The 12,956-nt window shown below is 39.5% G+C and overlaps 2 protein-coding genes across 4 annotated transcripts in view; one reads left to right on the forward strand and one right to left on the reverse strand.

Moving 5' to 3' along the window:
* Positions 1-1,384: 1,384 nt before the first annotated feature.
* Positions 1,385-10,482, reverse strand: MS3_00001212 (uncharacterized protein). The gene is made up of 2 exons (XM_051208693.1): positions 10,177-10,482; positions 1,385-10,129 (listed from the first exon to the last, which is right to left on the reverse strand). The coding sequence occupies exon 2, from the start codon at positions 5,724-5,726 to the stop codon at positions 4,830-4,832; it is 897 nt and encodes a 298-aa protein (XP_051071912.1). The 5' UTR covers positions 5,727-10,129; positions 10,177-10,482; the 3' UTR covers positions 1,385-4,829.
* A 1,431-nt stretch (positions 10,483-11,913) lies between these two features.
* MS3_00003932 (uncharacterized protein) overlaps positions 11,914-12,956 on the forward strand; it is a 49,891-nt gene continuing 48,848 nt past the window's right edge. For all 3 annotated transcript variants that reach the window (XM_051211808.1, XM_035731742.2, XM_051211809.1), the window contains exon 1: positions 11,914-12,019. In XM_051211808.1, coding sequence (XP_051071914.1) covers positions 11,992-12,019 — 28 coding nt within the window. In that variant the 5' untranslated portion in view covers positions 11,914-11,991. The remainder of the gene's footprint in view (positions 12,020-12,956) is intronic.

Here is a 12,956-nt window from a genome sequence, read left to right on the forward strand (position 1 = left end):
ATCTCACCGAGCCATCCTTCCCCAACGATAAGTTCCCTATCTATCTTTTGATGAATACTTAAACCATTAACAGTTAAACGACTATTAAGTTTTTCTTGTTAAAAATATTGTTTACTACCTTTGTTTATTTTACCTCACTGTCATATCCAACAGAAGTTCATCATCAGTATTATTGTAATTATTGTCATCCTGAAAAACGAGTATTTATATTTGCGATTGTACAGCTTTGAAAACGAATGAAAATGTATATAATCACTGAAAAGATTTATATTAAATAATTGACACACTGAGAAGGTTAAAAATGGAGAACGCGGGAAAATTTAATTCGTTTGAATCGGATAGCATTACAGCTTTGCAGGCGCGGTCATTCTTGTGTAGCTTATCACCTTTATTCACATTAAATATATTGGTCTATTTCCAGCGTAAATGTGCTCTATATCTCATATTAGCGATTGTTAGCATACGAGTCAGTGTAGACAATTATGTGACTTCCACGTAAGATCTTATAGATTAAGCAGTACATCATGACAAATATACAATTCTAAGATTAGGTCTATCATTAGAGCCGTACTAACAACGAAGTAGACCATAATTATATAGAAACTTTGAATTGGATTTAGCTGCTACAATGTTAGTAAATAACGAAATACTCTACATATTCGATATTACAGTCCTTATGTTCTAGCAAAGCCATTTCGCAATTCATTTCAACAGTAGATAGACTGACGGAGATTTCTTAAGGGTGCTGGAAACACTCTAAGGGAAAGGATGGGAGGAATATGGGCTACTGTAGATTGACTGTTTCTGAATATGACCACGTGACACACATGACGAACACGGAGTCGATGAATCTTCTAACATGTTACCACAAAAATGAGGTTTTTAGATTTGGCAAGCTAAGAGATTGTGATAATATTCGTCTATTAGTATCAATACTCAGAAACAGTGGAAAGGTTATCAAATTTAAGGTGAAGTGTGGCGTCGAGTCACGTTTGACTATGATCACCACTACAAGTAGATTGCATACCAGAACAGGCTAAACCTACGAGTAAACCAGAAATCAGAAGGCGATTGATAGTTGTAGCGAGATATATTTGTTGGTGATCTCGTGGTATCAAAAGAATACCAAGATCGTCCCAAAGGAGTACAAGCGGAACTACTGATCAAACGTAATTTCGTGCAAGGTCACAATCCACGGAAGAAGGTATGTATTTTGGTACAGTTAAACAAACAAGTACGATTAAACAATCCCTCGTCAGCAGTTTTATCTTTATCATTTCAGTTCTTCCGATTAATGAATGAATACGGAACCTTTCATACCTCACATCCTACATATCAGGTTTATAGACTACCGACGTAGATGATCTATGTCAAATGATTGAGGGCCTACTCGAGTTAGACGGGGATGGTGTAACCAACAGCTAACTTCAAACTTACACCTCACGGCCAACACCCAACGTAGATGGTGGGGAACCCATCATCGTATCAAGACACTGTGGCTGCTTTGAATACCGTATAACACAAAGGACATTATCACAGGAATGTATTAGTAAAAGTGGATACAATCGGAGAAGTTGAGACCACCACGGCATGGATCAGTCCATGGCATGCAAGTAACTGACTGTTCTTGACCTTGATGGCGTTCAATGAACTATTCGACATTCAGTGACCCAGTTGCCAGAAGACTTGATTAGGGCTCAGAGACATTTCACTGATCCTAAGGTCTAACACAGCCGGTAACACCTTTATTTATTGACACAGTGCTTCCGAAGCAAAGTAGAAAAACTCAAAGACAAAGTTTAAAGGAGAAGGTGTGAAGGTAGTAAGACGAACGAAAAAAGCGAAGACAATAGTGAAGGGATTCACATATATTGAGCGCGTGTTTCAAAAAAAGACAGCGATTTAGCACTTGTGTTTAACTTCGTTTTTTGTACGTTTTGCAACAAAAAGAATTCTTAGTCTGCTTTTAGCTGAAATATTTCGGTTCGGGTTTGAAATATTGTTTAACTTTGTCTTATGGTACATTCTTTCTCGTTGATTCTGACACTTGTGCTTATATGATGGTTATTACCATATTATTATTATTATTAAGCCATCTTAATCTGATTGCAGTTGTTGGCAATTCCAAATTGTTTATTCTCCGTGGAGGAAGGAATGTAATGTGATGAGTGTAAAAAGTAGTACCATTGGACATGTACCAGTTTTGTATGTTTTACTGTACGAGTAAAACGTTACTGAGTCAGAGGTCTATGTGTCTCCTGGCTTTGGCCTGTAACGACAATGATGGTGTTGCTCTGTTAACAAGAATACTAACAGTGAAGAATGTATCAGTGTAGTATGTGTTGTTACAGGATGACTTAAACACCAAACCGTAATTGACGGAACGGCGAAATCTCTGTTGAAATTTACAAGGAGTAAATTGCCACTTGATATTGATGTGGGTAGTCATGCTTCCACAGTAGATACTGAAGACCCGAGTGAAACAAGAACCAATCAACATCGAGGTGTACAGGACATTCTGCGGACCACATGTCGAGAAATTCGAACACTTCCCTTCTATCTGAAGTTTGTGCTGATGATATCATTCAGAAGAACGATTAGAGCTCCACGACCAAACCATCCAGCTCAGATAAAAAACTTCATCAAAAATCGTCACCGTCTGTAATAGTCCAGATGTGCCTGTCCTATTTGACAAAAACTGAATGATAGTATACAGACAAAGAAGTGAAGGAAAGATGCTATGAGCGGCAACCACTTGATTAGCAAGTCATTGGTAGACTCCCATTCTGAGCCACGTGATACACTACCAAATCTGATAGTGCGACAGTATATCACTCTATCGTGGCTGGTAAAAACTTAATCTCATCGAATGTTATCGTAATTCACTAGAATCAAACGACCCTAATCCTGAAATTAGACACGATTTGGAAAAGTTCAGAGAATTTATCCGTAGCATTTTATTAGTAGACTCTTAAAGAGTTCAGGCCAAAAAATTGGTAAGAATAGGTAAGAGGGCCGACGACACTGTTGAATCTGACCATATAGTTTCCCCAAGTTAATCTTAGGGTTGGAGAAGCAACGTGGTCTTCTGTTAAGCAGCGCTCGCTGTCACAACTTTACTAACATTCGGGTAAGACCCGATATGTCTCTGGAAAATGGAATAAAAAGAAGGGTGGTACTAGTCGAACTAGAGACCCGTCGACAAAGTGATGAGGGGAATCTCTGCTTAGTGGGTTTCCTAATAGTCAGTTCTTGAAAGCGAATGCTACCAAGGCCTATGTGGACAGGTCGTTCTCTTTAGGTGTTTTATATGCAAATGCTCGTAGTCTGAGAAATAAATTTTACTAACTAGTTGCATTAGTGGACAAATTAAGGCCACTCATTGTAGTCTCGACGGAAACTTGGTTAGTCCACGACTACAGCATTACCCCAGAATTATCCAAATACCACTACCTAAGAAGTGATAGACATAAATGTCGGAAAGTAGGTGGCGTCTTTTTATGCATAGGCAACAATATAAGTATCTTCTCCTTTGCTCGCGAGTCCCGTGATAGTGGGACTTGTGATGTCATTGGCTGTGAGCTCACTTTTAGACATTCTACATTTATACTCGGTGTCATCTATCATGGCCCAATCTGCTTAGCTAACGACTTTTTTAGGACACATTCAGCTATGGAGCGCGAATAACACTTTAATACACCTGATATTAGTTGGACCGAGATGGCTACCGTGGGATCTGTATATTCTTTCGGTAGGAGGCCCCTGATGACGGCACTAGCGCATCCTTTGGTACAGTATGTATCCAAACCCATACATTTTGTTTCTAACCAGGGATCTTCTTTTTTTAGACTTAGTAACCACTCATACGACTGAGGATATTACCAATCTAGATATTTGTGGTGTTTGAATGAACTAATGATTCCTTTGTACATGCTGAATGCTTGATTCGGAATTCCATATACAGTACATTCGTTCGTGCTTATCTTATACTTCTTGATCTAATCGCGTTATTTCTGTGATCCCTAGTTTGTACTATAATGCAAATACTCCTAATTATCACAATATTCTTCCACCGTTAGCGAGCAGCGATATCGCTGTTTTGTCATTCACGTTTACAGCTTGAGTCAGTATCTTGTAAGATCCAAACTACGTTTGGACTGCTGGACAGCTGTCTGGATGAGTTAGATACGCGCCCTCGCCCGATTGAAACCAAAATAAAGTAATTAGGTAAGATAGCGGTTCTATAATTTATCATAAATTTAAGTGTACATTATTACCTAAACAAATATAACCACTCAGCTATCCAACCAATAATTGTTCAATTGATCAAATCTAATTACAATAAATAAGAAAGTTGATAAAGGATGCAAGAAATTTACCAATCACAACAAATCAACGTTATTCTATCCTGGCTGGATAGATCACACACAACAGGAGGAACAATTCAATATGGCTACCGCCAAGAACAAGTGTCAAGTAAAACAACACAGATGCAGTTCAGGAAGAAACACAAACTTAGTGAATGCGTAAGAAAACAAAAACTATAATAAAAAATACAAGTATTAACAACTCAAATGTAATCAAAATACAACAATGTACAACTAAGGGAATCAATAGGAACAAAGTACAAGTATATACATGGAGGGATTTTCACAAACACACAAAACATTCAAAATGGATCTTACACCGGCCCCCAAAATCCCTCCATACCACACAAGCTACCTTGATGTCTACGGTCATGGTTCATTATATAACATATCGCACTACAGGAACGAGTAGGACTTACAACAGTACGCCTACTCGACCTACTTACATTGATACGCGAGGAATTAATTCGTGCCTTCCAGGAGGCATAATCTACGTATATCTCTTCTGACTAATCCACCGTTCGTACGAACAACCACTGTTCTAACTCTTCCGTCGTCATCTATTTTACAATCTTCAACTACTCCTAAGGGCCACTTTCCACGGGTCGATATGTCCGAAGCCACGATCACTACATCACCTTTCTGAAAATTGCGATGTTCAACTAACCATTTTTGACGCTTCTGTAAAGACGGTAAATACTCTCTTAACCACCTTTTCCAAAACACATTAGCAAGATGATTAACCTGTTTCCATCGTTTGTCATATTTATCTCTGATGCTACCTTCTTCGACTATTCCGTCACATTCTCTCAATAATAACAGACTGTTTGGCGACAAGGCTAGTTGATCGTTAGCATCTTGGACGACTGGAGTTAAGGGTCGATCGTTCAATATCCTTTCAACTTCAATCAAATAAGTGCTTAAGGTCTCATCAGTTAAAGTCTGTTCTCTAGTTATCAACAATAACAGTCTACGTATAGACCTAATCATCCTTTCCCAAACCCCACCCCTGTGGCTGGATGAGGGCGGGTTAAAATGCCACTGAATCTGCCTAGCTGACAGTTCCTTGTCTATCCTTTGCTGATTCAACTGTTGCACAAATCTCTTTAGTTCAGAGACCGCACCCACGAAATTCGACCCATTGTCACTGTAAATTTCTGCAGGTTTCCCTCTTCTTCCAATGAAACGTAGCAAGGCCATTATAAACGAATCAGTATTCAAACTATGTGTCATTTCAATATGAACTGCTCGGGTTTGCAAGCAAGTAAATACACACCCATATCTTTTTCTAGTGATCTTCCTCTTTTGACAAAAAGGGGTCCAAAGTAGTCTACTCCCACGGCTGAGAAGCAATACCATCCTTGTTGCACTCTACAAGCTGGAAGTGGTGCCATCAATTGTTGCCCTGTAACCATCGTATACCGCCGGCATGTCACACACTTTCCTATCACTCTCTTAACCGTGCTGGTTCCTTTTATTATCCAATACCTTTTTCGAATCGTGGCCAGTACTTGTGACGTTCCTGTGTGCCCTTGTTCCTTATGATAATGTCTAATTATCATTTCTGTCACTAAGTGTCGACTGGGCAATATTATTGGATGTTTAAAGGCATTTGAGAAATCTGAGTAGCTTAGTCGGCCTCCAACACAGAGTAAACCATCAAGCATTATCGGTGATAAGCCCTTCAGATCATTGTGACTAACTACCTTACCATTGGTTTTAAATCCACTAAGTATTTCTCCATACACTTCTTTCTGAACCATCAACAAAATTTTACGCTTGGCGACGTCAAGTTCTTTGACCTTTAAACACCCTAGATGAACGGATCCTTCATGACTCGGTGAACGAAGCACCATCAGAAATTCTATGAACCTTCTAAGCCAGGCTACGGCCCTGACTAATTTCAACCACTCAGAATAATAAGCGAGAATAGGTGACATGTTGTACCTTATACTACTCAAGTTAACCACGGCAGTTTTTCTAAACTCAATATCGTCAGGAGTAGGTTCCGGACAGTCAGTGATTGCTGTACAAAATTCGCCATGCAGTAAAGTAGGACATTTGAACCAAAGCTCAAGATCTGACATTTTTTGTATACCTCTCGAGGTCCAATCAGCTGGATTCTGTGACGACCTTACATAACTCCATTGTTCAATCTTCGTATACTGATGCACAATGGCGAGACGGTTAGCTATATAGGTGCTATAGCGATTCTCGATATTCTTGATGTAGTACAATACTACCATGGAATCTGTATGGAAGTTTACCTTACAGAAAAAATTAGGCAGACTTCTCCGTAAGACTTCGCTAAGCCTCACACTTAACACTGCCGCTGCCATCTCTAGCCTCGGTATAGTGATCTGTTTGATAGGTGCTACCCTAGACTTGCTGTATAACAAAATACAGTAGGGTTGTTCCTTCAAATAACTGACTCGAGCGTACGCGACTGCTCCGTAACCGATCTCCGAAGCGTCACTGAACAGGTGCAATTCTACTTCCGCGTCGGGTTCGTCAATTCTCTTCTTGATACCCCTATCTACCGTAACATGACCTATTTGACGCATAAAGTTTACCCAATTTAGCCACGCCGACACGTATGGCTCGTTGAGAGGCTGATCCCAGCCTAATTGAGACTTACATAGTTTTTGCAAGAGAACCTTGGCAGTAAGACAGACTGGAGCAATTAAACCCAAAGGATCGAACAGAGAAGAAACTATAGATAGAATACCTCTCCTAGTCAGAGGCCTTTCAGGCGCATCGAAGTAAAACTTGAATACATCTCGTTTAAAATCCCACTCTACTCCTAGAGTTCGATGTGTAGTGTCATAACTCGCTGACATTTCTATCAAGGACTCTTCTTTACATACATCGGGCAAGATGGTCCTTACCTCCTCCGAGTTAGTAACCCATTTCTTTAGTTTAAAACCTCCTCTACATAATAATTCACTTATCTGCTTAACGAAACTCTTTGCTTGATCACAAGTGGGAAAGGATACCGAGCAGTCATCAACATAGAAATTATTCTTAACAGCATCTACGACATAACCATCATAACCGTCAGAGAATATTTGTGCCGTCTTATTCAAGGCGAAGTTCGCGCAAAACGGCGATGATGTAGCACCAAATGGATGAGATGTCATTTGAAACTCGGATGGTTCCCTCGCCATGTCTCCCTCTTGCCACCACAGAAATCTTAAGGCTCCTCGATCAGACTCAGGGACCTTTACTTGCATGAACATTTCTTCCACATCCGCAGAGATTGCGACCGCTTCCTTGCGAAAACGCAATAGTATACACACTAACTCCGCAGTTGTGTCGGGACCCTGATAAATCATATCGTTTAGAGAAACGCCTGCAAACTTGGCGGCACAGTCAAATACCACTCTCAGTTTTTCCGGTTTTTCGGGTTTAAAACTGCATGGTGAGGTAAATACCACCGGGGTCGATAACTAGGTTGCACTTGTATTTCAGGGACTTTCTCCGCATAGCCCTTAATAAAATTACTTTCAATACCTTTTGTATACTTGATATACAGAATGTCATCTTTCAACAATCTACGCTTCAAACTCTGTAGCCTACTGTTTACCACTTCATAATTCCCCCTTTCATATCTGGGTTCCCCTTCCATGGTATAGGGACTACAAAATGACCATTTTCGAAGCGTGTGCCCCCTTCTACAATACTTATAGCCGCCTTATCTTCTATTGATACTGATTTATCATTTGAATAAACATCAGAGAACTCTACATCATAAAGTTTACGTATTTCGTTCTCCAAAGCCTGTATCTTACTGGTATGATTGACAACTCTTTTCCTGTATTCCGGATATGACGCAGGTCCGAAGACCGTCCACCCCAACAACGTCTTCACAGCGTACGGGCCTTTTCTTCCACCCAACCTCTGGTCTAACACCCAGTGTGCCTCTGGTACATCGCAACCAATCAACAGCAGAACTTCTTCAGAGTCTAGGTTGCCTATTGGTACATCCCTTAAATGTGGCCATTTAACTAAGTTGTTCACTGCCGACCTTGTTGGCTTGTGACCTGGAATATCTGCGACAATCAGAGCCCCTTCGATCGTAACATGTTCAGACCGATCTAGAGAATACACCTCAAAAGGAGTCTTTGTGACCGTCATTGTCCTATTACCACTCACAGTCTCTACTACCACTGACGCTCGGTCTTCCTTCAACCCGAGATACCTCAAACAGCTCGATTTTATCAACGTTACATCAGACCCGTTATCCAACAAAGCATAACCCACCATTTCGGCATTTCCCAACACCAAACGTACAGGAATCATTCCTAAGCACACTTGGCTACTTAGGGATTTAGTAAATCCACAACAATTCGGGATACCAGGTTTATCACTTTCGCTGTGCAGCAAAGAATGGTGTTTCTTCTCACAACTATTAACGTTACAACGTTTTCCAGCTTACATTCATTAACTTTATGCCCTTGCCTAAGGCAGACAAAACAGATGCCATTAACCTTCGCGTGAGACCATCTCTCTTGAACGGTAAGCGCTAAAAATTTTGGACATTTATAAATAGCATGGTCCAGGGAACACACACTGCATTTAGCTTTCTCTTTTAAATTATTCTCCCGCTCCAATTGCAAGTGACAATTTGTCTTTAAGTTGTGTCCCTTTCTCGGACGATTCGCTAACCGTCCAAACCTACTACTAGCTACTCTCGCGCGGAATGCTATAAATTGAGTAAGCTCGTCAAAGGTTGGTTCTCTATTATCTTCAGTCAACTCATCCACCCAGTCCGCCCACTGGGCTTGCATAACTTGAGGTAAGAGTCCTGCTATTCTCTCTAAGGTAATTAGAGAATTTAAGTCGGCAGTGTACTTCATCTGTTTCAAAACCATAGAACAATTTTCCATCCTAATAGCTAGATTTGTTAGTTGCTCAGGACCACTGTAATCAACATTTGTAGTTTTGAATAAGTCCTCTAAAGTCTCCCGAGCGATTACATGCGCCTGTCCGAACAACCGTTTTAGAATTTCCTTGGCCTTCTTGTAACCAAAAGAGGCTTCCAACATAACACAACCCTCAATGGCTGTTTTCGCTTTACCCTTACAATAATGTATCAAATAAAGCAAGCGTTGACCATCATCCTTGACCCTTGATTCCACATAGGTCTCAAACTCCCTTAAAAACTTCCAGTAACCTCTTGGTTGACCGTCGAAATAACTTAACTCAACCTTTGGTAACTCTGGACCTATGAAAACGCCGTAGGCCTTACGCTTTTTGCTTGCTTCAAGTCTAAATTAAGGTTTTCTATGCCATCTGCCATTATATCACAACTAGATTCACTATAATTACAATCGTCCCTATTAGAATATGAACCATGACACATAGAAGCATCAGAAGGCACTTGCCTTGACTGAGGGGATCCATCCTTTTGTTCACCTCTTTTAACATCCACGAGCCTTGGACTTAATTTCCTTCGACGATTGTTTGGCGTCGCAAGCGAACGACCAGATATTCCCAGAGACGATGATTGGAATCAACGAAACGAAAGCCAAACGAATTCGACCAAATATTTGTTTAGAACTGTAAGATCCAAACTACGTTTGGACTGCTGGACAGCTGTCTGGATGAGTTAGATACGCGCCCTCGCCCGATTGAAACCAAAATAAAGTAATTAGGTAAGATAGCGGTTCTATAATTTATCATAAATTTAAGTGTACATTATTACCTAAACAAATATAACCACTCAGCTATCCAACCAATAATTGTTCAATTGATCAAATCTAATTACAATAAATAAGAAAGTTGATAAAGGATGCAAGAAATTTACCAATCACAACAAATCAACGTTATTCTATCCTGGCTGGATAGATCACACACAACAGGAGGAACAATTCAATATGGCTACCGCCAAGAACAAGTGTCAAGTAAAACAACACAGATGCAGTTCAGGAAGAAACACAAACTTAGTGAATGCGTAAGAAAACAAAAACTATAATAAAAAATACAAGTATTAACAACTCAAATGTAATCAAAATACAACAATGTACAACTAAGGGAATCAATAGGAACAAAGTACAAGTATATACATGGAGGGATTTTCACAAACACACAAAACATTCAAAATGGATCTTACAATATAATCAGGCTAAACCTCACCCTAATGTATGGAGAGCAAACATACCACCATTTAATAGTAAGCTGAAACAACAGACTGGCAAGTAAATACTAGCTCATTAGTTGAAGGAGCATGTTTTATATTTAAAGGAAAGCCCAGTTCACTTACGTCCTCATTTATACCATGCCTAATTCTACGTAAACCGAGTAAATATTCGCCACGAATAACTAAGCAGATTAAAAAACTTCTTAGACGTGGGATAAAGCATTGGAATATGTTCATCTCTGCTGGCTTAGAACAGTACAGAACCAGTTATTGTAAGACTAGGAATGCTTGTTAAGCGTCGGTAAGTGAGACTAGACAGTCATGTGAAAAATTTTTTGCTAGAGACTACAAAAATATTCCGAGACGGTTATTCTCGTATATAAAAAGGCGAACTCAGAGAAGTGGTGGGATCCCATCACTTGCGGTGCAATAGGATCCGTTAATATTTGCATGAGATGATGTCGAAAAAGCTGAAGCTTTTCTATTAGCATCGAGGAACAACCAGCGGCATGGATGAAAAGATGGTCACTAGAAGTTAATTTTAACATGAGTGTGGTGATGCAATTAAATATTGTGATTCGTATCACTGCTCAATATGTAAGGTTGTGTTACCTAAAGCAATGAAATGTAAAAATTTAGGAGTCATAATAAGCAGCAGCCTCAAAATACGAGCAACTGTAAGGCTGTTGCCGCCAAAGGCTTTAGGGTATTATGGGCTATTCGTAGGTCTTTACAGTACATGGATGAATAAATGTTTAGAATATAGAATTTAAGCAGAAAGTCACCGTTTCAAGTATGAGGCAGATATATTGTAACGAGTCCAACAATAAGGGACTAAAATGATAAAATGTCTCTATGACCTATCTTATGAAGACAGTCTGAGACACCTCAGGTTATTTTCGTTATCTTACCGTAGATTACGTGGTTATCTAATACCGGCTCATCGTATACTAAACGATGAACTTGTTAGTAATATGTCACATCTTTTCCTTCTGTCTGGGACTGAGTATTTGATAGGACACATGAAGAAAGTCTAAAAACCGAGATCAAATCGTCTACGTCTGGAGTTTCGCTTCTCGCACTGAGTAGTGAGTTGCTGGGATTCTCTACCAGAATACGTTATTCCAGCGCTTCCTGCTGATATATTCGAAACGAGATTGGGCCTCCGAAGTGTTACAAACTGCAGGGACTAATATAGTTCGATATACCTACCCTAATTATTGAAAATGAAGACAAATATCATTGGAACCACTTGGGTCGAGAGTTAAGTAAATATTCTCATCGAAAGCAACCTTTAAACAGTAAACCGTCTGTTCACATCGGAATACGAAGCCTGATAAATCAATTAGCATATTGCGGCTTGTCTCAAAGCTCTTGAATATTGAAAGTTTCACTTGTGCATCGGATTAACATAATGCTTGTTTTACGCGGATTAGTTAAAATCTTGTGTTATGATGACAGTGTCTATACATTTCGGTAGCTATGTGGTCCACATATTTCGTGTTTATTAGTAAGTATGCGTTCATTTGATTAAGAGTAACACACTATTCCTGTGGTTTTCGAGACCGTGACATATAAGTTGTAAAAGAACCTTCAACTTCAATACCTTGTTCACTAATTATGAATGGTTACTAGTATAAATTAACATGACTGCTTATAGCTGTATTCTCGATTCTAGGGTGCTTATTCACTTTGTGATTCCTATTAGGTTTATATGCATAAGATTTCATCGATTAGTTTATATTGATATTCAGTTATACATGTCAGCTTTAGCTTTTAGCAATATGATACAAAATTCTCAAGGATTCCATTGCTAGCATTCTCCTAAGCGACAAAGACACAGCCTAAATTTTGTTGCGACTACTGTCCACTTCAGTTCAGCACACTGTAGCGTTCATTCACGATGTATTATTTTTAGCACAATTCGACGGAGGCTCAGCGCGATGCACCTTAAGCTGCCCAACATCAACTTTAAGATTTTCTCCCTTTTTAATTGTCAGTGCAGTGCCTCACGAGTTATTATTGTTTCACCTTCCTGCTCTATGTGTATTGCTTATTGTAAGTTTCGTCAATGGGTCTCTGCTGATCCAGTATTAAGTCTAAAAAATGTAATGGTCTTGCTGAATCCGGTAACTTTCGGAATTGTACGGCTATTTCTCTCATGCTAAGGTTATTAAAGATACAGTCAAAGTAAATGATGAACCAGATGTTCGGTTATTTTGTGTTTCGGCTACCTATGGACTCGTCCCCGTAAACTTAACGGATACGTTGGTACCACAGAGAAAGATATTGGTTGCCATAAATCACATAGTTGGTATTCTTTAGTTCCTCCTATTCTCCGTTTCATCCAAACCAGTATATGTAACCAGTGAGTGTCACTGTCCCTTACAATGTATGTCTGACAGCTGCCTTTACACATTTGTTTTATAAACTGTTGGTTTGATGCT

This window comes from Schistosoma haematobium, chromosome ZW (assembly GCF_000699445.3).
Source record: "Schistosoma haematobium chromosome ZW, whole genome shotgun sequence".
Taxonomy (NCBI): Eukaryota; Metazoa; Platyhelminthes; class Trematoda; order Strigeidida; family Schistosomatidae; genus Schistosoma; species Schistosoma haematobium.

Coding starts and splice junctions, on each gene's coding strand:
- MS3_00001212 (XM_051208693.1), bottom strand. CDS start 5,726: ATGGTATTGCTTCTCAGCCGTGGGAGTAGACTACTTTGGACCCCTTTT.